Here is a 27,708-nt window from a genome sequence, read left to right as displayed (position 1 = left end):
CACCAATCAATTAAAAGAAATACCACCAGCCTATCTAATATCAGAGTAGGCAACATTTCCATTTTAAAAACCTTATCACGCATACGTGTATACATGGTAGATCAAATCTATTTCAAACCGAGTTCAACTTGCACCAATGGTGTGTTTTATTTTGTAAAAGCCTGCACCAGAAGTGTCCCTCTCTTCTTCTGCAAGCTTGACGCCCCGCTCTGCCGTTTCTGTTGCGTTCAAGCAGTTTCACATCAGTTGAACGGGAGTAAAGCTGGAAGCCAGACTGCGAGCGCACCCTGAGCCGCTTACAGATCATTTTAGCGATTTTTATCAGATCATCTCATCGCTGACAAGCGACGCTTCAATGATAGCGCGATATATGTGCGCACCTTTGGATGAAGTTGGACTTTTCTTCTTTCTAAACTAAAAACAATGTGATCATGTAGAGTAAGAAGTGGCGGATTTCGGAGTACATTTACTGATCCAGGGAAGAGGGATTTAAAGAATGGGCAAACTTCAGTCAAAACACGGTAAGACAGCAAAAATACATATATAAATAAATAAATAAAAAATAAAGCGAAATGACACAATTTGAATATTGTAGCCTAAAAAAAACTAACTAGTGTCTCTTTTACATCCTCGTGCGTCGTGATCCGTAGCGTGCAAGCGCAGAGAGAACCCTGAAGGTGAGGATAAACGCACATCATTTTTGCGTAATGGTTTGTAAATGGTAACGGTCTAATAAACCGCAGGACTAGCCTGAGATTTGTACCTGCTAATCGCTGTGTATTCTCCGCGTCTCAGGAGACAGTTTTGTGGTGAACGCCTTCCTCCGGAGAGGGATGGAGGAATGTGAGAGGTACAGCGCGGCGGATCAAAAGCTGAAGAACATGCAGGTAATACTACACTTATTAATTATTTTCTTACTTTCTTCAAAACTAAGCTGATCTTCTATTGATTCAAATTTTAGGATGTGGATTGCGTGCACATTATATATGTTTGACAGTTTACACAAAATGCATTATTGTGGAGGGGCGAAAGCATGCCAGGTGTTTTTGTGTGTGCTTGAATTTGCTGATGGATGAGTCTGTGAGGCACTTCAGAGCTGTTACATTTCTTTTCCCCCTGAAAGCTGATCTAAGAACTTCTTGACTTAAGTGGAGGCAAACTGTATTCACAGGCATGTGTGAAGACGTGCTGATGTCTTTGCAGAGTTGTAGGTTGTTGTTCTTTCTGTCATGTCTGGCTCTGGCACAACACTGCAGCGGTTATTCCCTTGCCAACATTGCTGGATGGGTTATGACAGCCATGAGTGAAGCGGCTTGGCAAAGCAACTCAGACCCAAACACACACACACACACTCACACACACACACACACACACACACACACACACACACACACACACACACACACACACACACACACACACACACACACACACACACACACAGGCTGGTTGGAAAGGTAGTCAGTCATTTCTCAGACTGAGGGATATAAAGTTTGCTCTTGTGGCTGCTGGCATTGTGACTCGGGTTGTGTCTTTTTCTTCAGTGCCTCCTATTCTAGCGCGGCTCCCAGTGGGCAGCCCTCTGTGGCATAACATTACATCACTTCAATTAGCGTACCTTTTTGAGGGGTACTATGAGTCTCAGGCTCTCAGACAGAAACTGCAAGAAGTTCACACAGCGGCACAGACAATCTGTGAGGTAGGTGGCTGTAATAGTGGAAGAGTTATGGATTATATCAGGGCTATAAACCACCCACTCAAGGCAAATTAAAGAGAACTTTACTCGGCTTCAGAGGAGGCTGAGTTCCCACTCCCCTGAAGGAAAACCACCAAAGGCATAAGCTTGGCACTTATTAGTAGGTGGCTCCCTCCCTCACTTCTATCAAAGTCATACCCCTGATTTATTTGTGCTATTAGCTGGTTGTATTAGTGGCTCAATCACACCACAAAACTGGATGGCTATTAGCATGTAACTAGCAAACCCTTTGCTTTTCATGCTTTCTTTGAAACTACCTCCATGTGGACTGAGAAGGTGGATAGATTCAAGCACAGTCATTGCATATAATGGTCTCGATGGGTCTTTGTGGTAAAATGTAATCTGGTAGTGGTTATTTTATGTCAGAAAGTGACTAAAAGAATCAATTTGCATAGTAGAATTTTTTGTTACTTATTAGTACTGGATAGTTTATATTTTTCTGTATGTTGTAGATGTAATTGTAAAACTAAATAAACATGTATGCTTATAAATCTAAAAAAAAAAGTGAACTGCAGAATACAGAATATAAACTACTAAATAAACCACAGTCAGGTATGAAAATTATACTAGATCATATATTGAGTTTCACCTCAGTATTGTATTCCAGATAGAGCATGCAACTGCCTGCTCATATTAAGTGGAAGCTCCATTCATGCTGCTAAAAAATGGGCCTAAACCAACTTTCCTGTAAAGATATGAAATGTCCCTGGAGACCCTTTTAATGCTTTATAATTTCCCCACCTACAAGACAGAGCTTCCTCAACGATAAAATTTATCTCTGCTATCAGACGCTCACACCATTTCCCTGTTTGATCCCACATTCTGCTAATTAATTCTTCGCTGGGATCGGATTACTCTGTCACATTTCCAGTTGTAATTATTGGATTATGGCTTCTTAGATGTCTGGAGTTTGGATTAAACAGGTCCGAGCAAACAGAAAAACAGCAATAATGATTTAATGTGTTTAGAAGTTGTTGGGAGTTTTTTTTTAGATTCATTGCAGACCCGTTTTTTTCCCCTCAGCTCAGTGTTTTTGCACATGACCCTCATGCCAGATAGAGGTTTCGTCACACGGTACTGGCTGATGAGCTGCAGAGACAGTTCAAAATTCCTTATGATTTCATATAGGAGAAGATTGGCTAAACACACGGCAGAGCTCTGACCATCCCCCTCCTCATTGTCAAACGGGGGAGTAGAATTCCTGAGTTGTCTGGCTGCGACTTCAAAGCACAGAACTGGGAGTTATAAAAGGGCTCTGATATCAGCGAAGGCTCCGAACCCTCACTCCTCTATCCCACCTCCCCTTTTCCCCGTCCTGGGGGATGGGCTGGGGGATAGTGTGCTACCAGAAAGAAAAAAACAAACAAACCAAAAACCCCATAACATGCATGTTCCCATCGTCAGTCTGTGTAAGTCTGAATTTCTTCAATAAAGCAGGATTTTATTTTTTTTATTTTTTTTTTAACTCCGGCAAAGTGCGAATGCATCGCTGTGCTCCAGGAAGAGATAAAGGATCAAAGGATTTAAATCAATCAAATCAAATCAAATCAAATCAATTTAAATTTAAAGACCTGTTTAAATATTGATATCACTGCAAACCATGATTCATGATTGCAGCTGTACCGTTTCTTCAGTGTAATCCTATAGTCTCCTTGAAGTGCGGCATTAGGGGACAAAGAGAGAGCGATTCAGCGCAATGACTTTGCTCATCCTACAGTCAAGATACTGACACTTCTGTGCAGGTGTTCACGATGAGTTTTCTCTTTTGAAGCACCTCGTGTGATGTTTAATCATTACATGTGAGATCAACCTAGTGGAAAAGTTACCCACCCCACTACATAATAAATTACCCTAATCTGCGCTTGTTAAATATGTAAGCTACCTCCAAGCTCTGTGAAGCTTCCAGGAACACCAACACATCCACAGTTTCTCTCTCACACACACACTGTGCTTCACGTTGGAGCTTCAAACACTCATGTTTGAATGCCCAAATATTGACAGGCTAATTCAGCTTTTCAGCACCACCTTTTGTCTCAAAACTTCCCATATCTGCGGCCTCCAAAGAAGGAGTGTGTCAACATCTTAAACTCCACAACAAAGAGCTTTATTATGCCACTTTGAAAGGTTAATAATATCACACTTGAAGTTAAAAAAAAGAAAAAGAGTCAGGAATTAGCTGGATGTAACGATGTGCCAAAAGCTGCAAGACACAAATTTATTTTGACTTACAAAGAGTTACATAGAGCTCACCCCTCAACAATAAATTAGGTTTAAGAGCGTAGTTCCCAAGCAGCTCACTAAACTAATTGTAAGCTAATGTTTTTTTAACATTCAATTCGGAATTCGTGAATAAGACTTTCCCCTTATATAACATACTCATTTGGTGATCCTGCTCAAAATGGATGTTTTCTTTGGGCAGTTTTGCCGCTGGGCATTTGGGTATATCTTCTAGTCGCCACGTTAATTTTGAGTTAGCAGTATTTGATTTGGATCCGAGGCCGGGATATCTGTGTAATCTTAAGACTATGACACTAAATAACACTTTATTTTTCAGCACACGGGGGCAAGTTTTTAAAAGGGCGATCACTTTTGCTTCGGCTGTGAGTATACTGGATACATTTGTGTGTGCAGCTCCTGAAGTCCTCGACTTCTTTCAAGAAATATTTTTGTCAGCAGCATCTCATGACTTTTTTATCTTTTGCTTTTCCGTCATCTAAGTCCACGAATGAAGAGGAAAACATCCTAGAATGAGGCACAAGCAGGGAACAATACATGGTGGAGAGGAGACAAAAAAGGTGTGCTTGTATTTGTGCTTTTGAAGAGACTTGAAGGCAGTTAGTTTGTGTTTTTTCCACCCCGTCTTTTTTTTTTCTTTCTTTTTCTTTTTCTTTTAAAAAAAATTGGCTTCACAAGAAGGCGAGCTGTGAGCCTTCATCTCTGAATGAAAAGCATGTGGCTGGCATCCAGAACAGCGGGGTCTTTCAGCACGGCCTCAGCAGACATCTGTTCCTGGTTTGTACAGCAAAAATCCTGGAGCAGGGAGAGGGGCTGTGGTGGGAAGGGGGGCAGGGAGGGAAGAGGAAAAGAGTACAAGGAGGAGGAATAGAGTTTACGGGTGTTGTTTTTTCTTAAGGGAGATATTTGATTGTTTTAAAGGTAGTGGGGGAAGGGGGGTAATTGAGAGCCTCATCTGCCTTCTTCACTGCTTTCTTTAGGGAGACAGAAGTGGACCATTGATCTTATCTTAGCTTGCTTCCCACATTAACTTGTAAAAGTGTTCAACGTGTAAATCAAGCTACTCTCTTGGTTTTTCCTACACTGATTGCCATTTGCTCAGAACATTCACTCCTCTGTCAGTGTAAACATCATCACCTGCTTGGCTCTGACCCTTCTCACAAGTGCGACGTGCTTGTTTTAGACTTTCTTTCATATCTGAGCGCATAGGTGTGCACCCCCACGTGGCTTTGCCTGTGTGTCTGTATATTTGTGAGTGAATAAAAGGCTACAGAGTGGCATGCGTGGCCTGAGTCTAATGGAGAAAGACATTACAACACTGTTAGCAAATTGAATGTTTATTATTCTGACGATACTTGTCTGAAGTACTTGTTTGCTCTCTTTTACTGTAATTCTCTTGTGGCCAATGCTCATGAAAATAACTCTTTATTGCCATCAAAAGAAAAAAGAAACACACGCTACATACTGATTTACACGCTGTCAGCACAAACCAGAGCCAAATTAATCTTATTAGGGGATACTGGGACTAAAAATGAGCTATGGGCCCCTATAGATCCTTCCTGTCGGTTGTTTTAAAAACGCATTTTACTAAACAGATTTGGAGTCACAAAAAACTCCTTAATCTTGAAGGAATATTTGTGTAGATTTTATTGCGACGATAAATCAAACTCTCGTCTCTCTATGGACATGACTAACATTTATAAAGAGCTTTTCTAGTCTTGCTGACCATTCAAAACACTTAAGTCTCCAAGCCACATTTAACTATGTATTAATACAGGTTCTGCATTATTAGAATTCAAGCTCTTTATCTACTGCACATCCATGACCAATCTTGTTCGAACAATAAATTTATATTCAGCATTCAGCCTGCTTAACGTAAAGTCTTAAAACAGAAAAAAAAAAGTAGCCTGAATCCCTCCCTGCTGCTTCATGTATACTTCTCTGTTGAATATATATAGACTATGCAAGTGGCCAATGTCATTACCAGTATTTACACCTGTGCAGGCTGTCAGTGTGACATGTGGATAAATTTCGAGGGAAGTGCACGCAAAGTTATGGTGTAGATTACAACATTAGGGTTTAACACCTGAGTTATACTTCTATGGTGAATCTGTGTAGAGCCTACGAGGTAGCCACACCAAGCGTCCGATGTTGCCAGCACTTATGCTGCGTTCCCTTTACTTTGGAAGTCGGGTGACATCACTCCAAGTTGACTGCTTTCCAGTAGTAAAGTCGCAAGGAAAAGCAGGATTTGTTTTGCTCCTTGCAAGGTACAGTCATTCATCCATCACTGGCAATATAGCGCAATGCCTGTTTTATTGCATTGCTGCAGCAAGTTCATGGATAGAGCCTAACCACTTCTTTGTGTATGGCTTCTTTAGCGAGTCTCTCCAGAAGTAGCTGGAAACGCATAGGAGGAATCAAAGGTTACGACGTACCTACAGAGTACATTTAACATGGAATTATAAATCCCCTGCAAGACAACAAAATCATCCTATAGACCCTGCTGTGACCTCCCACACCACAACACTGTATGATGGGGAAAATCGTGGTTTGGTGGTGGTTGTGGTTTGGAAATCTGTGAGCAGCTATAGTCTGCCTTTCTGCCCGCAGAGAGCGTCTGCTGTCAGATGGGGGCAGTGTCAAAGACATGTGGTACGACCGGTCTGTGGGTTACTCTTGCTTGTACTGTTGTTAGACCCTCAGCCGGCTGTGGAGAAGAGTGAAGTTAAAACATACAAATAGCATCATCCATGTTGAGCATGGATGGATGGCTGGGTCTACTGCTTAGGTCAACTGTGCTAATTACAGGAGTTTACTCAGGGAACTCAGGGAACATGGTTTCCTTTTGCCTCTTTTCCACAAACAGCTATTCAACTCAGCTCTATTCGGTTTCCATTAGAACTGAGTACCACTTCAATGTGGGTGAGGTCATTATCGCACACACACACAGCCCAAAAGTCCCTTGACATACTTTTTATGCGACACAAGCACGACACAACAATGGACGATATCAAGCATGCATGCTGCTAAACCAATGCTAAATGTCTGCACCTTGTTGCTGGACCACAGTGCTGGTTTGTGTGCAGCCGTTTCCCTCGTCGTCAGGTTTCAAAAATGACAGGTTTGATTCTTGTGAAGGAGTCACTCTTATGACTCATCCAGTGAGTCACACAGTGGCGTGCAGTCTGTTGATGTTGCATATTCAGCTCGACTCGGCTCAGTTGGAACCCTGGACAAGTAGCTACTAAAAAGGTACCTGGTACTGGGTACTGCCATCTAACAGTCAATCCAGAAAACCAAGCTGAGTCAAGTCTTTTCCACTCTGCTTTGTCTGTGTGCTGGCAAAACAAACTTCCCCTGTCTGCTGAGGAGAGGCAGGTGAAGTGAATATAACCTCACTTAAGTTGTTGTTACACTAATGTGAACATAGAATAGAAGCCTCTCACTATGTGTTAAGCTGTCTAAGACTGTCAAAAAACAGTCGGCTAAAGGTGCTTCATTTTGTAAGGTAGAGACCTAACAATAATACAGAGAAAACCCCAACAATTAGATGACCCCTTGTGTACAAGCACTTGACAACAGTGGGAAGAAAAAACTCCCTTTTAACAGGAAGATACCTCCAGCAGAATCAGGCACAAGGATCTGCGATCAGTTGGGCGTGAAGAAGACCGGAAAAAGGCAAAAAAAAAAAAGCCATCCACAAATATTTGCGATTTTTCTTAACCTAACAACTTGAATCTAGTTCAACATAAATAATTAAATAATATTCACATGAAATACTCATGTTTGTCTGGTAAGTCACCATGTTGTGATAATTAAGCTATTCAGCTATTGTATATGTTCTTTTTTCCACTCTTGTTGCTAAGAAACTGTCAGGGTTTCTGGGTCTTTGACCCAGTATTCTTAGTTCATGTTCACTGTTTATATTCTGTCTGCTTCACCTCCTGTTTTATTGTGTTAGCCTTGGTCCATGTGCATTATGTTCCGTCCTCTTCCCGTTTATCATTAGGTCATTATGTTCAGCTGTGTACTCACCAGGTTCTAATCTCTCATCACTCAGCCTGTGTATTTATGTCCCTCAGTTCAACCAGTCCAATGTCTTGTCATTGATGTTATTGTGATGTTGTTCTCGCCGCTGTTAGGTTGTCCTCTGTTCAGTTCCGTCAGGTCAGCCGGTCAGTTGTCAGTCAGTCTTTCATTCATCCATTCAGTCAGTCGTCCAGCCGGCCAGCCGTTTCCTACTTCTGTTCTGTTTGTTCACTCCGTTGACAATAAAACGCCAATCTTCACCTACCTGTGAGTCCAGCGTTTGGGTCCTCCTTCTTTCGTCCACGACCTCATCCTGACAGAAACAGTCATACTGAATGAGTAAGAGCAAACCTTTCAAATAGTGTAATCAAAATACCTAAATCAGCTTCCATAAGTACATAATAAATAGTTGTAAGCAGGCTTCACACACAGCTTTACCCACTGGTTATATTTGATGGCATCAAAAATAAGACAAAAGAAGTTACAATCATTTCGTTTTCTTCATTATTGGACTGTTTATCTTCACACTTTTGGACAGAAGCACTGTTGTGGTTAGTGAAATCTCAGCCACACCATCAGTGCTTTCTCTTCATTATATTAATGAGAGATTTACACAAATGGATTACAGTAATATCTCACCTTTCTGAAAGAAGCACAGGTTTTTCCTTCACACTCAATGAGCTAGAAATGCATGGTCACCGATGACAGCAGGGAGACCTCGCCTCCACTACATCATGGGTAGTGTGCTGGTGTCTGTTTGGGGCAGCCCTGGTGAGGGTTAATGCTGGTGGGTGTCTTTACCCCCGATCCCTGCCAGGGGAAAGAAAATACCTGAAGCTGGAATCCAGTGCTTAGCGCTGACATTTTTGGCAAAGGCTTCTGGATCCAAGTGTGTGTTTGATCTAGTGCTCTCCAAGCCAAGTAAAACACCGGGAGACTCAAAGGTTATTACATTTTAGTGTGTAAGGTATGTTTCCACATAAACCCCTGTTCTTTTCCAAGTGGACTTCATTTCGCAAGCCTTAAAGCAACCAGGGGAATATTATATTTTTTCAGTTATGGTTGCCCATAGTGTTATTGTATTCTGTCATTGTTAATTGATTGCATTGTTATAATTACATATTTAGCTAAATATAGTGCACAAGATACGTTTGGGGAGGATGTGAGAAGCTCCTGAATATGTGTTTAACTTAACAAAGGACACTCCAGATCTGCTACTCTTCAACATTTAGTTTTGTTTGAGGTTTTAAGACACAAAGGAAGTCTGAGGTTTTGGTTGTTTGCTTAAAGAAGACAGGAGATTACTCTTTAGGAAAGAAGTGTGTTATGTATTAAATTCAGCAGGTCGAAAATTGTCCTAATACATACATATCAAATGTAGAGATGACTTCTATGTTAGATAATCATAGAGGGAACTAAAATGGGCATCACAAGATACAGAGTTGTGGGAATATCAATGCATAAAAAAGGGGGGGGGGGGGCATTTATACAAAGTATAGCTGAATAGTTTTGGGCTGATTAACACCTTTCATGATGCGATGCAGTGTACGCCTCCTTTTGTCTCTTGTTACCTTCAATTTCTGTGTTGCTCTTGTATAAACATCCTTCAGGGTCGCAGCTTAATGTGTCGAAACTTCATCCTTGCACCGCATTCATGAACCTGACACCCTGCTGGGTTTGAGGCTTCAGAGTGAAACACCACACACGCCACATACCCTGGCTTCCTGTAACCATCCAAAAAAACCAAAAAAGACCAAGAGTATGCTGGTGAGCTTATTCTTTATGCATAGATCAAGCACTGTAGTAATGCATCATGCTCAGTGTTACACATGCTACGTTGGGTAGTACCACGATTTTGTTTCACGTTCATTCAAATTTCAAGGTAACTTGAAGAAGGTGGAATTTATAGCAGAACTGTTCTCACTGATTAACAGATAACTATCCACCTTCCTGTCTTCAATTTGTACATAGGAATTACCAAATCCTTATTCTTTTTTTTTCAAACACAGCCTAACCCAGACCCCCGAGGAGTCTTCCTCTCTCTCTGAGCTGAGCCTTCCCCTCTTTGGGACCCCAACCCTGCACATGTGTAGGTATCGCTATTACTCAGCTCATAAAATGCCACAGCCCCATCTGAAAGTGGTTAGCTGTTGAAACACACTAGCAGCTTCAAAGCTTGGATCCAGGCTCTGCAGACAGCACAGGCCTGGCCCTCCTTTTGCACAACGCATTCCTCTCCGATGGGGGATGGCTGCAAACGTGCTTTTGTTACCCAAACCTGCTCCCGTCATCAAAACCCTCAGTGAGTCCCCATTTAAAGGAAGTGGTTATTTTTGTCATTGGTGGTAATTTAATTTTGGGAAAAAAACCCAAAACAAAACATGAAAACAAAAAACTGCAGGATGATTCTGCTCATGTGTTCAGAAGAAATGAGAGCTCAGCAGTTCTCACAATATGCATTGGTTATATACCCACACACCTTTTGTGCTCCTATATGTGACAGAACAGGTGGGAGAGGATGAAATGCTGCTGAAAGAGGCCTCTGTTCTTATTTCCTCTGAAGGCAGCCTTCTTTTCTTCCCCCACCCATTTTTTCCTGAGCCCGTCCACTTCAAAAGCTGACCTGAGCCCTGTGTGCCATGTAACATGTTTACCTAAAGGTTCATTTCAAATAAACAGCAGTTCTCCATGAGACGCCTGCCCCTCCTCACTGAGAGCTTTTCAGAGACACAATCTGCTCAAAGGAGGCAGATCTAAAAGAAAACACACTTTCTTAAATCTTGATATCATTTCACGATATTGCCGCTCATTGCCTTTTGTGTCTTACAGTTTTACAGAAGAGCTTACAAGTGTAGCAGAATGTGATGAGAAAATGTGTTCCTCAAAAAAGCCCAAATATAGTGAGTTATGTTGCAAAAGAATCTCAACAGGAGACTTTGAAATGCATGAAAACATCAGAAATATCACGTGCAGTTGCGCCGCAGGATCTTTCTTTATAACCAGCACTTAATTCTTCATGCTGATAGGGGCCCAACTGATCCTATCATTTCAAAAAATGCCAGTGTATCAGAACACCTGAACTTTTACCCCCACTGTCACATGCTTGCAAGGCTTTTAGAGCTGCTCTATCCTGGTAGCGCCTCATTATCTCATAGCTTTTAAGGTGTTATTGCACATCAGCACCCTTCTGCTTTTTGAAGCATAAATCCCCTTTAAAGAACTTTTATCAGACTTTAAGTGTCACACTTAGTGCTTCAAGTGGACTGCCTTCGGACTTGCTGCATGATAGAGAGCAAGACTCCATCGGGCTTGTAGCTTTATATCGGAGATAAGATAAGAATACACAAGGAAGCTAACACTAAGCTAAGTGCAGGCTCCTCCGCGGCCCTGTAGACCTTCTAATATTACGGCCATGAAAGCACCAGTTTTCGTGCACTCTGCAGCAAAAAAAGCTAAGCTGGAGATGGAGGTGGAGCTGAGCTAAGCTGCCCTCTGCACCATAGCTTTTTGATCTCTGCTTGCGCCATGGATGAATTACGTTTCAGAATTTCACACTGGGGAACAGTGTTTCAGAAACACAGCTAGTCTGTCAGGTCACTAAAGTGCACACATGGCAGCCTGAGTCCAAAAAGAAGACGTGCAGATGTTAAGTCTCGCTGATGGTGGTCTAAGAATCTGCACTTGGCATATTTCTGTGATGTGTTGCAAGTAAAAATTATAATTCATGGTTTGCACCACGAGGCTTTAATATTCTTGTCTTGTAGCTATGATTTCAAGAGCAATTCATCACATGCATACCCTAATATCCTTTTTTTTTCTTTTTTTGACCAATTATTTTCTTTGAGAATAATTCAACAGAAATATGAATGAGCTTTGCATGATTTTGGTGCATCAGTAATTAGCCCATGTGCTACTTTCTCTTTTCAGTATCTCATCTGTTCCTCTTCAGCTTGCAACTTTCTACTTCTTTTTCAAAAGAGGTTGCGTCTCACGTGCCATAGCATCACAGCCAGTGACTTACTGGCAATTGTCCATTTCACATAGCCGGGCTTCCTTCACATCATCTCAAGATCATGGAGTCTCCTCTGCTTCCTGTGCCCAGCAGGAGTGTATTTTTAGGAATCCTCAGGAAAACATTTGGTTTTGACCCTGGGATGACCCCCTGTCCAGTTCCAGGCCTGTGAGGAACTTCACAGCTTGGATTTAAGCCTGTTCTTGCAGTGTCAAGAATTCTTGTGGTCTTTGAGACTGGCAATCGCTGCTGGCTGGAGGAGACAGCGGTACAGGACAGTCAGGGGGAGTTACACAACTGCAAAGAGAGAAAGGAGATAAAAGGGGTGCATCCACTATGAATAAGCTGCTGCTACTTTTGTCAGCATGTCAGATTAAGATACTGTATTTAGTGTCAAAAAGTGTACCACAGTCTGCAAAGCCAGGACGTTTTTGCAGAGAACAGGAGGGCCTCAAGCCTTAAATATCTCACAGTAAAGAGCACAGTACCAATTATGCAAATAAGTGGTGTCGCCTAGAACCTGAGGTTTGGCAAACGTGTCTGTAGAGTAGTTAGGTTAGATTATAGCAGATGGGTTTTTAGAGGCTCCGCCTTCTTCTTCCCTCATTTGTTGCGTTTTGCTCAGGATTCTGTCTGTCTCTTACCTGCAAGCCGGAATCTCCCTGGAGTTTTGATGCACTGATAATACACTACAACAGACCTTCGTCTCTGTTTGCCTAATACGCCTTCCAAAATGATGTGTTAAGAATCGACTGGTCACGACTCCATAAGCTCTTCTTTTTGTAGTTACTCATATCCATCTGTACTTTTCTTTGTAAGTTACATTGAAAGACATCGGAATAAGTAACTGCTGGACTGGAAATTTTTGGTTTTGACCTTTAACCAGCTTCTGTTTGGTTGGAAGACCTATACAGGAAACCAGCAGACGGCTCATCTACCACACCACAAGCTTTTATAATAACAGCAGGAGAGCCACAACATCTTTTGTCACTGGCTGCTGTATTTGAGATTGACTGAAAAATAGTCAGCAAATCTGCACAGAACTCGAATGGTGTAGTGCCAAAAACTACAGGTGCCCGAGGTTTTTTTATTGCCCACTTTTAAGTGACTTTGAGTGTCAAGCGGGTACCAGTTAGGCTACTATATGTCTGCTAGACCTTCCCCTCCTAATTCAACTTAGTAAACTGGACCTCTTGACTGTGTTTGTGGTGTTGGTCCCTTTTGAAGCATTTTTAATTCAGTTAATCACATTTGTGCTGCAGTTTCTGTCATAGTACATACTGTGCTAAGTACATACCATGCAGTCTATGGAACACCATGGTCCATAATATATTCCATACTGGACCATATTATGGTAAGTGTTAGAAGTCTTCATTCCTGTGTCCAGCAAATTTCTGATCTAGCAACCTAACCCAGAGCTGATTCAATGTAGGCTAGTTTTGTATAACTAATTTTCTCCCTGCATAACAGTTTTTTGCAATTCGTGGACTAAACCAACATGTTACCGGAGTCCCATCTATGGCCATCTTCCTATTACAGTCTCTGTAACCAATCTGTAGATAATCAGTGATAAATAGCTGACAGACAAATGCACGGCTGAATAAAAGTAGAGATGAATGAACAGAAAAACAGTTGCAATAGCAGTCAAACGTTAAACATAAAAAGGCGATGGTCTAAACGGTAAAAGCACTGAGCATTACTAATTAATAAATAGTTAAAATACGTGATTAAAACTGTTGGATTAAAAACATTGTTCAAATACCTATAAACACTACATTCTATAAGAGTATCCACGTAACACTTATTTTGTAATCCATGAGATCATTTTTGAGAGCTGACGGGTGGTGATGAAGATGCACTTGAGCTTGACTGATACAGATGAGGGAGTGCGTCAGACGAAACAGGTTGAGAGACATGCTACATGTAAAGCAGTGTTGCTGCTCTTACCCACTGGTGTGCAGCTGTCCTTACCCAACATGATTTGTTTACATTTCTCAGTCACCCACAGGAGCATTGTAACGCCTGTAGCTCCACCAGCCTCCAGCCGCAGAGCCTCGCCCCTATGCACTGCTGGGTCTGGTTTTCAATGCTATGACTCAAATCTCTTGCAGCTTAGCAAAATGAGCAGCGAAAACAGTGTGTCGGTGGTTATCTCACAGGTGAGAGCTATTACAACTGACATCTCACTGCTAGACAGACAGCTGGAAACCTGACACAGTGTAGAGTACACAAAAAGCACTCTTACAGATGAGAGTGATTGTGTTGAGGTGTTTTTATTGCCCACTAGAAGCAGACAAGACGGAGACATGCTCACTTGTTCACTGTAACTGACAGACAACCAGTCTGAATTGCTGATGTACTAAACCCCTGGCTACATGAGATCATTGCAGCTGGTTTCAAGCTCAGCTGGACACTTGCATGGAGTAGCTACCTTTGGACCATAATGGTATTGGCGTCCCAGTTGCCTCACCCACAACCTGGCATTCTGAGATCCTCTGTGTTTTTTTAAAGGGCCTGTGGAATGTGGAACAAATCCTCTCAGCTTTATCGGCCTGGACGAGCTCCCCATTGGCCGAGCTTAAGAGCCAGGGGCCTGTGCAGGAGCTTACAGAATTTCACATGGAGGCCAGAAACACAGGAACATCCTGTTTGAGTCCTACGCTGACTTTGATATGCCGGTGCCTTGTGAACTTGCTTCCTTCTTGTTTTCTTGTTTGTCAGGCTGTGCGTATATGCTCAAAATATTGCTTGCTGTGTGTTCTCTGTCTAGTTTATGTGTGTTCTTAATATCTGGTGCTGCAAGGTAAAAGATGAATGATTCTTTTGATTGTTTTATTAAAACTCTCCCCACTTTAATATGAGAACTGGATCATCTTAAGGTCAGGGAAAATTTTTAACAAGAAGCACGATTAATTGGTCATGAAGAGTGCTCCAGCCCTGGATTTCATATGTTTAACACAGTAGGCGAAGCTGGTTTGAATATCTGTCCTCAACAAACAACAAAAGTCTTAATTACAGCAATGTGCAAAAGTCTTGAGCCACCCCTTATTTCTTTCCACTTTGCTTTTAAGGCACTGGACTTTCTTGTCATTTTTAAAGTTGTCTTGAGCAATAGTTCTGCATTCTTTCTGAAGATCTTTCAAAATTTTTCTGGCTTTAAATTGTCTGTTTTTGTTTTTGTGTTTTTACTTCTTTTTGGTCTAGTCCTTGTACCTGAGTATTTTGAGAGAAATATTTATGAATTTGTTTTTATGAAAAAGGCACCTATCTCAAGGGATGAACCAGTGTTGCGTCTACACATAGGCTTAGCAAAGAACCAGTTTTAAATTGAATTTTTAGGGACTTGCCTACTAGCAGCATGTTCTAGAAACATAAAATTTATTCTGAATTCCTTAATTTAATCTACAAAAGAAAAAAGCCCAAAATAAAAAAGCTCGGAAGACATAAGATAGGCAGACACAGACATAAGGTGATTTGCATGAACTATTAGCTGAAAACTTGGCATACCTCTGCATGGTGTGTAGCGTGTCTTCAAAATGTTTTAGGAACTTGGAAAGGTAGAGGACAAACAAGTATAAGACCCAAAAGCTAACTATAGCAGATTAACAATGTTTGAAAGTCATGTCATTTAACAATTGAAAAAAAAATACCTGGCATGGGACCTGTGAGATGCCCTTCAGTTTATCCACCTACTGCTCACTGAAGCCTCATCAGAAATGGTCTCAGTAGAAGGGTGGGTGTCAAGAAGCCCCTTAAGAAGGGGAAACGGGGAGAAGAGGCTAAGATATGCCGAATCGCACAAGAACAATGGGTGTTATGGAGAGATGACTCCAAATGTAAAATTTGTGGTTCAGTCAGTCATACAACAGTGAGTGTCTACAGCCATCTGTAAAACACGGTGAAGGCTCTGGCATGGTTTTTGACTGTATTTCGATGAGTGGTGTTAAAGTGTAACTTATGAATATATAAAAGTATCATCAGATTTTGATTCACCATACAGTAACATCTAAAAAACATTTGATTGGGAAACAGCTTCATTTTTCAAGATGATTATGTCAAATATGTTGCCAGTCCAGTAAGAGCATACCTGGATAAAAAACACACAATATAACACTATCAGTCATGGATTGGCCTCCCCAAAGCCTGCACCTCAACATTTCTGAAACAGTGTGGGATCATTTTGACTGAGGACAGAAGAAAAGACAGCCAACATCCAATGATGAGGATTAAATGTCCTTCAAGAAGCTGTAGAACTATTCCTGAAGACTCCTTAAATCTTTGGGAAAGCATTATGGTACAAACTTAATGTTCTGCTTGGTTTAAATGAATGAGTCTCCTAATTATTTAACAGTCCAAACGGGGGTAAAGACTTTACCCTTGGCCCAGACTTTAGACACAAAATATTTAAGTCTTTACTCACAAAACTACGAAGCAGCATTACTTGTGGCTGTTAAAAGAAGAAGATGGCAATGCAGAGTCTGTCGGTGTTGTAATGCAGAGTTCTGCTCTGAGGTTGCAGTGAGAATGTGTGCGCCACATTATGTTTTCTCTGATCAATTACATGAACAGTGTCGTGATCTACTATGAATACTATTTAGTACATTCGCCTAACCCAGATCTGTAAGACTGATCGAGTCACTGGTATGAAGCACATGGTTTCCAAGTCCCTACAGTAGCTGCCTGTGTGACAGCTGAGAGAAGGGCACTCCATTACATCAGTCTCCTATCAAAGCTCACTTTAATGAAAGCAAGCTGATTACAGCGCTGGTGACAGATGCAGGGTGGCCAGCCAATGATGCTAATCTTTGTTTATGCCATCCACCAGGTCACAATCAAAGCGAGAGAAAGATCAGCGGTGGGGTGAGGAGGGGAGAGTTTAAGAGATAGTATATCCTGATTGAAGGGGAGTGGGTGACTTTCAGTGGTTTACATGTTGCTGTTACATAGACATGCAAGCATGCTCATCTCTCACCACAGCTGTTGTTATAGTAGGACAGACGAGGCTTCGCCCCAGCGATTCATGTTGTGCCAAGGGAGAGGTTCTGCCTCCTGTTTGACCTCGGAGAGCATCCCGCTACCATGAAACTGCCATATCTGTGCCCGGGCTAGTCCAGATGACAGGATGGCATTCTGCTCTGATCTCATTTCCATCCAGAGAAAGACGTGTCAGGGCACGCTGATAGATAATTAGTAGACAAAGGCAAATTTTAGCCGTCTGGTAACTGAAACTTGATGAGATGGTGTTTTCATTTCAAACTTAGAACAAACAGTTGTTTTTGGCTCGTTTATGATAGCACGCAAAAATACTGCGGTCCTGAAGATAATTATCGTGCAGGCTGAAATTAGTATAAACAATGCTAACTGTGGTAAAATGCTTCTGTTGACTGTGAGCAGCATAATGTCACTGACTTTGATTAAAACCAGAGGTCAGATAAACAAAAAAGAAAATGACCCTTTTGTTCCAGCCATCAAAAAAGTAACACACTTATTTTTCTTTTACTGTCCTGCGAGGCAGGGAGTTGTGCAACTGATCTTTTGTCTTTTAACTCCCGTTATTGTAGGAACACCCCCCCCCCCACACACTTTTTACTCTGCCTCTCTTCAGTAAAACCGCTCACATCTGGTTTTGAGTCAAGGCCAGGTTGGTTTCTTCAGGAATGGAGGGCTTTTATTTCTCAATGGCCCCACACTCCTCTAGTTTCATCCTCCGGTATGCATAAGAAAATCCACTTTGTTTACAAGCTGGTGCTCCCGTCTTTATGTTGATTCTACTCGGTCCACATTTTCATTAGCAGAGAACCCAGCAGTCATCTCCAATTAATAGCAGGAATGTTGGCTGGCTGATGGCTATGAAGCCTTTCTGTGTCAGTTCGAGGTGACTTTGTGTTTCCACAAACTGTGAATGTCATAGAGAACTTTTATTCCAATTATATTTTCATATTTAAAAAAAAAAAAAAAAAGCAATCTGGAGGATTTCAGAAAACCACACAACTTCAAAAATACACGAGGAAACAGACTGTATCATGTTTTGTATTTTTCCATATGTTTATACTTGGATACACATGCAGACATCAGATCGAGTTTCCATGTAGAATACCCAGAGGAGAGAGGAACTGAGTAAAAAAAAATCATGTTAGCCTCGTGTTTTTTAAGACACAGTTTTCAAAAGCAGTTGTGCATCATATGGTTTAAAGAATTGACTAAAAGAAGTGTGTGCACTTATATTTAGGGGGTGAGTTAGAGGGAGTGATGTGAGAACAAAGATGTGCACTGTTTTCCAGTGGGAGGATGGGTGGTAGGCAGGCTGCAAGAGAGAGAGAGGGAGTGAGAGAGAGGGGCTGCTGGGGGATGTCTGATGTCACCTGGTAGGGAGCTATGAAAGCATCCCCTGGTTACCCTATCCCACATAAAAGTCTGGCAGTAGGCTGAGGCTTTAGGGAAGCTTGGCAGAACTGCTGCATTAAACAGGAACAAACATCACACACCTTTCTTTCTGTCTCTTATGTCAAGGTGTCTGGGAGACAGAATCTGTTTACATGGAACACTGTCGCTGCTTTTTTTCCAATGCATTTTTTTAAAGAAAACTGAGATCTGATACCTTATCATTTCCCTGTCATTCCTGTTGAAGTGCCTGTTCTGCACATGCAGCCTTGGCTTTTTTTAGTATTTTTTTTCCTCCATACCCAATGCGACACACTTCAAGGATTTCAGGTGTACACCACTGGTAGAAAAATGAGGAACACTTTGCTCCAAAATGCTAACAGATTTCCGCAGGCCGCAGAGCAGTTTGTGATCTGATAGTGAAAGAATGAGAGCTGCTAGATGCCAGAAAGCAGTTAATTACACATGTGGTGGGCAGATTCGAGCCCGACACTGTGGGCGATGGGGATAGAGATGCCATGTGTTTGGACGTTAAACTGCAGACTGCGGTCGGCCCCAGCCTGCTCTCTCATTAGCTCCCCCCATAGATGTAATGAACATGGTGGTGGTGGTAGTCGGGGGAGCCATGTGCTCAACACAAGCCCCGCTGGTTCCCTCATTTTGCACTCAGCGAGATGCGTCCCAATATGTGATTTTTAATTAAAGACCAGCTGGTTGATTAATTTAGTTTCATTGGATTTAAGGCTGAATCATTTGGAGGTGCTCATACCTTGCTTCGCACCCTCATGGGGATGAGGATGGGAGGAATCGGTGGTTGTCTTTGATTTTCCCCTGAGCTGCAGAACAGTGTCTCTGTGTGAACTCCCTCTTCCTTACATACTGGCCTTCATTATGGGACTGAGCACAGAGAGGAGAGATAAAAGCATCCAGTGCAGAGAGGAAACAACAACTTGGCTGCAGAAACCACAAAAGATGGAAACTGCTTTGTTTTTTGTCTATGGATACATATACGCTTTGTTTCCAGTGTGCGCTTTTGATGATTAAAGAGCCCTTCTTGTTTGGTGCCCAGGGATTGGTATCAGTTGTCTCCACCTCTCAAAGAAGCCTTCCAGAGCCTCTAAAAACCCACCTCCGTCCCTCCCCCAGAGCTCCCAGAGACTGGAGTAAGCAACAGATAGGCACTATCTCCCAAACTACTTCCTCCTTTACCTCGACGCTTATCTGCTTTCTCGCTTCTCTTATCTTTGTCTCTCTTGTTCACCTTCCTCCTCTCTTCTCCTTTGCGCCCGCTTTCCTCTTTCTTTCTTTCTTTCTTTCTTTCTTTCTTTCTTTCTTTCTTTCTTTCTTTCTTTCTTTCTTTCTTTCTTTCTTTCTTTCTTTCTCCTCACCTCCTGCCTCCCTTTCTTCCCCCACCCCGAGGCTCGACTCCTATTCTTTTTGCTGTTTTTTCTCAGTGTCTCCTGTGGCCAATTTGCAAGGGGTATCCAAGCCTTGACCCTGAGACTCAATGGGCTCCCCCTTTAGCGGTGAAGGTCAGCACCAGATTACAGGCTGGAGGTATCATGCTCTGAAGTGAGGAATAATCATAGGCTTGGAGATTGTTAAATAGAACCACAGGCCCTGGTGCTGTGATTACTCTCAGAAAGGGGAAGGGGAAGGGAGAGGAAAGGGTGGGGGGGCTCATTCACCTAAACGCATGCAGATGTTCAGACTCCCGCTCGAGCCTCAGTTGAGCTGAAGGTACATGGAGTTCTTTTGTTTTCTAGCATCTATCTGTTTTTTATTTGCCTCATTTCAGTGGGCCTCCTTGATTCAATCTGGTGTGATTTTATTTCAAAGTGTGTGTGGAGCAGCTTAGAGTACTGAGAATGACGTAAATAAGATGAATCATTTGTTGTTTAAATACTTGTGGTTTAGGGCCTGTGCTGCACTTAATTTTCATTGTTTCCACAATCCAATTGCAATTAAAGATTAGCTGTGTGTGTGTGTGTGTGTGTGTGTGTGTGTGTGTGTGTGTGTGTGTGTGTGTGTGTGTGTGTGTGTGTGTGTGTGTGTGTGTGTGTGTGCATGGAGACCCTGCTGCCTTTGCCTCAGTGTGCCTGAACATATATAGGATGCTTATGAATGCATTGTGGTTCTGTTTAATGCAGGATATTTTTCACCCCCTCCTTTCCCCTGCTTTTGTTTTATGGCTATAGAGTTGTGCATTTAATCAGTCCCATCCTATCTGCACGGAAATTTCCATCTGGTAATTATTCTCCATTCAAAATAACTGTTGCTGAGACCTCACTGTGAAGTTTGTTTTACATAAACCAAACGTCTCTGAGCCGAGTCGCAAGTGAGAAATACGACAGACTCAGAGCTGCCATCAAATGCTTCACGGTGGGTGTCGCGTCAAGCAGGATGAGAATAAACAGGTTGGCTGAGAGAGAGCTCAGATGATGAAGTGCATCATGGTGAGGTTTTTTGTCTTTTTTTGATGGATGTGAGGGATCTGTTTGAAGGGCTTGAAGGAATCTTGAAAGCTTGGCTGTGGCTGGGCCTGCTGTGTCCCAGACAGTGAAACACAATAAGCGTGCAGATGTTCAAAGTGTTTGGCTGCGCTGGAGCCTCCAGCCCTCTCCCGTTCATCTGAGTAGGAAATGCTTTAGCTGGAACTGTTTGTTTCTCTGTGTCTGTGGTCTGAACTGTAGATTCACTTACATCTCTCTCTCCCTCCTCCTCTTCGTCCTCCTCCTCTCCCTCTCTCTCTCTTCTAATTTGTTTCCTTGTCACAGGAGTTTCCAAATGGTGAGCTGAAGGAAGGACAGTTCACAGATCAACACTGTCCCCTAGAGGGTAAGTGGAGAAGGATGTGCTTCAATTGATTTGGCTTGTGGTCAAACTACAAGTTTTCCACAAGATTTCTTTGGATGTGATTTTTTGCAAAACGTGCAGTGAGCTGGGTTTTAATGGCTTTGATTAAAGCATACCAAGCTACGTGGACTAAGCACAGCACCACTACAAAATAAACGTCTGTAATAAAACTAGTAAGAATAAGCCTTGTATCACGTGCAGATCTTAAAAGCTTTCCTTAATTACATCTGGAACAGTTAACAGCCATCAATTAGAGCGCAGATCTTTGGCTTCATTTCGTAGGTTAAGGCAAATGCATAGCATAAAAGAAACACTATTTTCCTTGGAATGAAAAAGCAGTCGTGCTTAGACACCTTGTAGCCAGACAAAAAGGATAAAGGCTTGTGAGGGTTCCCGATTAAAGAGGATGTTTGAAATGAAATTAAATCAGTGTGTTTGTGTCTAACTGAAATGTGTCCTCTTGTGTTAACAGTGGTTCTGCCTCCAGAGAAGGCTGAGGGCTGTGAAAGCTACCTGCAGTACCTGCACTCAGAAGAAGGCGAGAGGGAGACACTTAGAGACGCAACCAAAGCTTCGGGGAAGAAGCGTATCAGCCTGGATGTAAGCACAATTATTTCTGGGGACACAATAACATGACATAACTGCAGGAGAAGCGCCAAGCTAACAGTAAAGGCTAACAGCAAGCATGTATCTATAGTATTATATGAATCATGTGATTAAAACACATAATACTTTGCATCTTTTTCTCCCACACAACATCGATGAATCCTCTGCAAGCCTTTGAATATTTCGGTTTCTGTGACTTCTCCAGCTGGCCCGTCACATTATTGTGTCCCCAGAAAAACCCGTGTTGTGTTTTGTGTGCTTTTGCAGCATTTGCTGGTGTTTTCCTAAGTTGCAGTCCGCTTGACCTCTCAAGACCACCGTACTTACCACACTTCAACCACGTAATGTGATTACGTTTACAAATACACAACAGTTCAGATGTTTATCACAAAGTATGTGCGCAGGAGTGGGTTAGTGTACGGACATAACTGGGATAACTTTGACTGACATTGGGTTTAATGAGAGCAGGACTGTGGCGTTCCAGACACCATTTTAAACGAGTGCGTATAACACTGAGTCAGTGTTGCCTCATATGACACTTTTTTTTCCCCCGGTTAGAAATAAAAAGCCATATGCTAAGATCCAAAAGCTATTTAAACATCTACTGCAGGCAGTAAATGGATGATCGGTAGCCTCTGCTCAAGCTGCCGCAGCATGCCTTCTCTATGTGGGCAGAAGATCTGTCTGTAGGTTTACACCACTCCAGACCATATCCTGATTGAATTTAGGGACCAATAAATATATTGTAATGTTTAGACCTGCATGTTTTAAAGAACTGCTTGGATTTGCCCTTTGGTGATCACCACTGGTTACGTGAGCCGAGGTTATTTCATGAAACCATAAAGAGCTTTGTCCCTCCCTGAGGTCTCATCTCTTGTAAATGCACGTGCTCATTCACACTGTGTCAGCTCTCCATCTCCACTGCTGCAGGCTCTATTCTCCAGATGTTTATTTTTCCATTCATGAACATGTTACCTGATACTTCTGACTTCAAGTTGGTTAAGAAAAAGTGGTAACTCCGAAAGGTGGCCACACTTATTTTTGACTCATCTGTAGAAAGTTGAAGGACTTACTGACCACAGTGATTAATGCTGCTGTGTTTTCTCTTTGGCACACTGCAGACATGCAGTAGTGAGCATGCAGTGCTCTTACTGTGCTTAGGATTGGTAAAAACATGGAGATTAAAGCCAACCAACTGCTAAAAATTTAAATGTTTGTATTCTCAGGATTTGGAGTGTGATGTTTCTGTGGAGGATGACAACCGCCAGGAGTGGATCTTCACTCTTTATGACTTTGACAACAGTGGAAAAGTTACTAAAGAGGTATGTGACAACATAGCGACACTTACTGATGAGCATACCTCTAAATATATTTATTCATTTATTGGCAACTAATTTTATATCAATAAACATGTTCATCCGCGAGTGCTGGTACTTTGTTTTGGTTTCATATTTTATAAATTCCAAGCACCTTATACGTGTTTTGAGATTCAGAGTTGAGATCACTGCTACTTCGCATCATGTTACCTTTGTGTTGTGCTTGTCTGAGCCTTCTACATGTGTCATGTGTCTTCTTACTATTCATAGTCTGTCCTTTTACACGTTATTCTGTCAGACGACAGCACTAGAAACTGTATTAAAAGTGTTTTATCTGTCACTGTAGGACATGTCGAGTTTGATGCACACCATCTATGATGTGGTGGATGCCTCTGTGAATCAGTCCTGTCATAACAAGAGCAAGACTCTGCGTGTCAAACTGACTGTCACTCCAGAGCCCAGAAGCCACAGAAGAGAAACGGGGACAGGTAGATGGCACCCGCATTATAACTTAGATTATCGTTGTAACAATACTCTTAATTATATCATTACGATTATCATTATTAGAATTATTTTCTGCAACAGAAGCAACAAATGTGGCCAGTGTTTCACGTGTAACCATACAAAAACTTACAGCGCCTGGCTTATGATTTATACATAGCAGCTTACAGATATGGCAAATCTATGGGAAAGATAGTTTTCCCTTGTCTGAACTATTGATCTCTCCCTCATCAGAGCGCTGTCACCAAGAGGAGGGTCGTTCAGCCGACAAGAGGCTATCGTCCTACATCAGGTCAGCACTTGTTTTAAAACCTTTCCTGTGTACACTGTGTTGACTCGACTTGAGAGTTAGCTATTTATTTCTTAACGCACCCACATGCTTATTTACAACAGTAGAGGGCAGAGTAATGAGCCACCAGCCACTGAGGGTCAACATTACTGTGTGGATGAGAACACAGAGAGGAGGAATCACTACCTTGACCTGGCTGGTATAGAGAACTACACCTCCAGATTTGAAGGTAAATGTCTTTTCTGTTCTGTTTTCGTGCAGCCTTCTCGTTTGCAAGTTGAGGGAAGAGAAATAAAATTGTAATTTTATTTACAGGAGCTTTAATTTAGCTGTTCTACACTAATTTCTGTCTCCGCCCTGTCTGTCAGGAACCACCCCTGTCTTTCCTCCACAGGAGGCTCATGCTCGCAGCTCCCAGAGCCGCTCGCGCTCCCAGGAACCAGAAGTCCAAGTTGCGCACCAGCGCCGCTCACAGGTCATCAGTGATAGCTACAATCCTACCGAGTCTCGAAGCAAAGGTGCACAGTTCGTCAAGTCCCCTAAAGGAACCTCCAAGGGTAGCGGAGGCAACAATGGGGGAAGCGGAAGTGGTAAAGCCACTAAATGTCATGGCCACCACCCTCCTCTGCAGACGGTGCTCCACAGCGGCAGCGCAGCAGCTCATGGAGGTCAGGATGTCTACCACTTGCCACACCAAGCCCAAAGCTCCGGCCACCACCAGCATCCTTTGCAATACAGCCACAGTAAACGCCTGAGGGCCAAAGGCCGTGAGGCGCTATCCCCATCCAAAACCCCTCTGCCAAGTCAGTCCCACCCCCAGCAGCCACCCCCAGTGCCCTCTGTACTGCCAGGCCTGGAGAGAGAGCAGGTGTCTGTCCCTCCTGGAAGCCCTGGCTTTGTGGTTCCTGTGGTCCAGCGCCATGAGCACCACCATCATCACGAACACCACCACCATCACCACTACCACCATTACCACCAGACATGACCGCTTTCAGCGTGCAGTGGCTGAAACTGTACAGGACCAACCACAGCCAACCACACCAGTCACAAGGACTAAATGTCATCCCATGGGAGGGTCTCACTCTTCTGCCCAGGATCTTTTAATTTCCTTCCTGAAAGCTAAACAGTTAAATCCCGAGATTCGATGTACCAGGGGAGCATGTGGCTTGGTGACAGATAATGCTGCACCACAAGGATGATATCGTGTGCCACACTGTGAGTGTTATTTGTAGATTTTCTGCCGGGAAGGTACCAGTATAAAAGAGGATGACTTTTGATGTAACAGCCCTCCTTTCCTGAAGCTGTTGATTATACTTCATGGAAGCTATTTGTCAGAATTGTTGTATTGTTCTGTGCGAGACCTTTCCAAAACATGGATCTCAGGTGTAAAGGTGCTGCTGCTCTCAAGCTTTTCAGAGGGTTATTTCCTCTCGGAGGCCTGCTGTGGACCGAGGGGGTTTCCTTTTTGGGGGGGAGGGGGGATATGAAATCACCACTGCCAGTTTTAATGCAAAAATATCTTGGTATATGTATAAAAAATATATATATATGTAAACACATTTTACTGTATAATTATTATACTCTATATGCATATTTCATCATGGGTATAATTATGCATATATGTATTTTGTCTTTTATATATTTTAATAAACATTATATAGTTCATTTATATTATTGCAGGGAACGTCTGTTTATTTATCCTTGTAACTGCTGCAAGTGTGGACAGAAAGAGGAAAAACACTTTTTTTATTTTAAATTTAAACCATTTAAACCAAGGATGTCAAAGATAAGGCCCGGGGACTGGATTCAGTCTGCCAAAGACTCTAATCCAGCTCTCTGGACAGCTTGGAAAATTCCAAAATGTGGAAAAGGGTTTAAGTTCCTCACTTTTAATTGTATTTTCATAAGTTTTACAGCTTTTCCTACTGATAAAGATCTCCCCTTGGCCATTCATATTACACCAAACTAATTAATTAATAAATAAACAACTAAATGATATAAAAAGTTCTGATTTTTCACTATCTACTATAGAAATTTCTGTCCTTCATGTAGAAAGACTGCTTGTTACAACTGCTGGACCAGATAGGTTCATTAAAAAGAGAAAGAAGGGGGAAAAAAGTCAAACTGAGACGTTGAACTGTTGAAAGTGCACTTCTTTTTCTTATATTAAGAAATCTCTGGGATTAAATGTTGAGTTAAACTTCACACTGACAGAAAAGGGACTTTCACTGGTCTGGCCCACATAACATATGAATTTGAGATCCCTGATTTAAACCAGCCATGCTCATTATTATTACAAGAAATGATTTAGTAGGAAATTTAATAGAAATTATTGGAAATACTTTAGTAATCTGACTAATTGAAGTAATTTAGTCAAGGAAAAAATCAATGTCCTATATTGTGTGTGGGTTTTGTGTTAAGTATCACAAGAATATTGAAGCGTGGCTTTAAAAAACAGCATACAAGTCACCCAGTCCATTAGATGTCATAAAAGTCTTAACTATATACGGGCATTATATTTATTAAGATCCTTCACAATGTAAACTGAAATAAGTTAACTAGATGTTCATACGGGGCTCCTTATTTTATTAAGTATCTGTGCTCTAATGATGCACATTCCCCCAACCATGCCTTCATGATCAAACTGTTACTAGCCCATTACCCCACTAATAACCTGGGGCTTTCAAGCTGCATACTAATCTGTTTTTAATCAATCTGCCAGCCACTAGGTGGCAATAATTCGTCATATACAAGTGATATGGTACACCTTGCTACCAGCGGGTTAGACCCCTTTTTGCCTTCAGAAAACTCGTGGCATAGACTCAACAAGGTGCTTGAAACATTCCTTCGAGATTTTGGTCCACAGTGACAGGTAGCATCACACGGTTGCAGCTGATTTGTCAGCTGCTGATACCTGATGCAAATCATCCACTCAATCACATCCCAAAGGACTGAGATCCGGTGACTGTACAGATCATTTAAGTAATCATTGTATGATCATCTGATGACTGGCTAACTAAATGGTCTTACCTCGTGGTGCATTTAGCAGCTGTTTTGAAATCTTTGAGCTCAAACTGCTTTCAGTCCCTCTGCACTGATGACATTGGTTTTAGCAACCAGTTTTTTGTAAGTTCAAGAAAGGAAATTTTAGGCTAATATTATCAGAAACGGAGACGTTAGCTTGCTTGTTATAAAACAAAACTTCAAAATCAAATCAGAACAAGCTGCTTATGTGTACAAACCTTTTTGTGTCCTGGTTTTAAATTTGTGGCCAGGGCATCCATAGACAACTGATACTTAGCTAAACTAAGCAACAAAATGAACAGGGCAGTTGCTGACATTAATCCCACTACACTGAAATTTGCTGGAATTCCACTAGAGGGCGCTCTGGAGATAACCCTCAGTGAACAGGAGTTTGCTCATTGGCTCTGTGATAGACTGCAAGCTGGTCCACTGTCAGCAAGGCCACACAAAAGCCTGACTATTATTTTAATTCTTTCTGGTATAAATATCAATTAAACGTCAGAAATCAAAGCTAAAAAATACCAGCGTCTTTTAGTATTTATTAGAAGCTAACACTGTCATTCTGCTTATCCTGATTGGTCAGTTCAGGATTCATGGCTCTCACTCAGTGGTGAACCGAAACTACAACACATGTTCGGAGAGTATTTAGACAAAACAAAACTTAAGAGTGTTTCACAAAACAATTTTTTTTCTTTCTTTC

The 27,708-nt window shown here is 42.0% G+C and overlaps 1 protein-coding gene across 2 annotated transcripts; it reads left to right on the top strand.

Annotated features, from left to right (window-relative positions):
- Positions 1-257: 257 nt before the first annotated feature.
- nkd2b (NKD inhibitor of WNT signaling pathway 2b) lies at positions 258-25,965 on the top strand. 2 transcript variants are annotated; one of them, XM_085473652.1, is made up of 10 exons: positions 258-521; positions 651-677; positions 796-887; positions 21,194-21,254; positions 21,745-21,872; positions 23,105-23,200; positions 23,541-23,682; positions 23,930-23,987; positions 24,092-24,213; positions 24,353-25,965. In XM_085473652.1, exons 1-10 carry the CDS (start codon positions 497-499, stop codon positions 24,967-24,969), a joined length of 1,368 nt encoding a protein of 455 aa, XP_085329778.1. In that variant the 5' UTR covers positions 258-496; the 3' UTR covers positions 24,970-25,965. The 2 variants fall into 2 exon arrangements, with proteins under 2 accessions (XP_085329778.1, XP_085329777.1); XM_085473651.1 differs by having other exon boundaries at positions 24,089-24,213; positions 24,353-25,964.
- Positions 25,966-27,708: the final 1,743 nt, after the last annotated feature.

This window comes from Copadichromis virginalis, linkage group LG11 (genome assembly GCF_057382275.1).
Source record: "Copadichromis virginalis isolate Kocher_CV1m ecotype Utaka linkage group LG11, C_Virginalis_male_GT1.1, whole genome shotgun sequence".
NCBI classification, from domain to species: domain Eukaryota; kingdom Metazoa; phylum Chordata; class Actinopteri; order Cichliformes; family Cichlidae; genus Copadichromis; species Copadichromis virginalis.
Note: the sequence above shows the minus strand (reverse complement) of the source record. Positions and strands in the feature narration are given on the sequence as shown.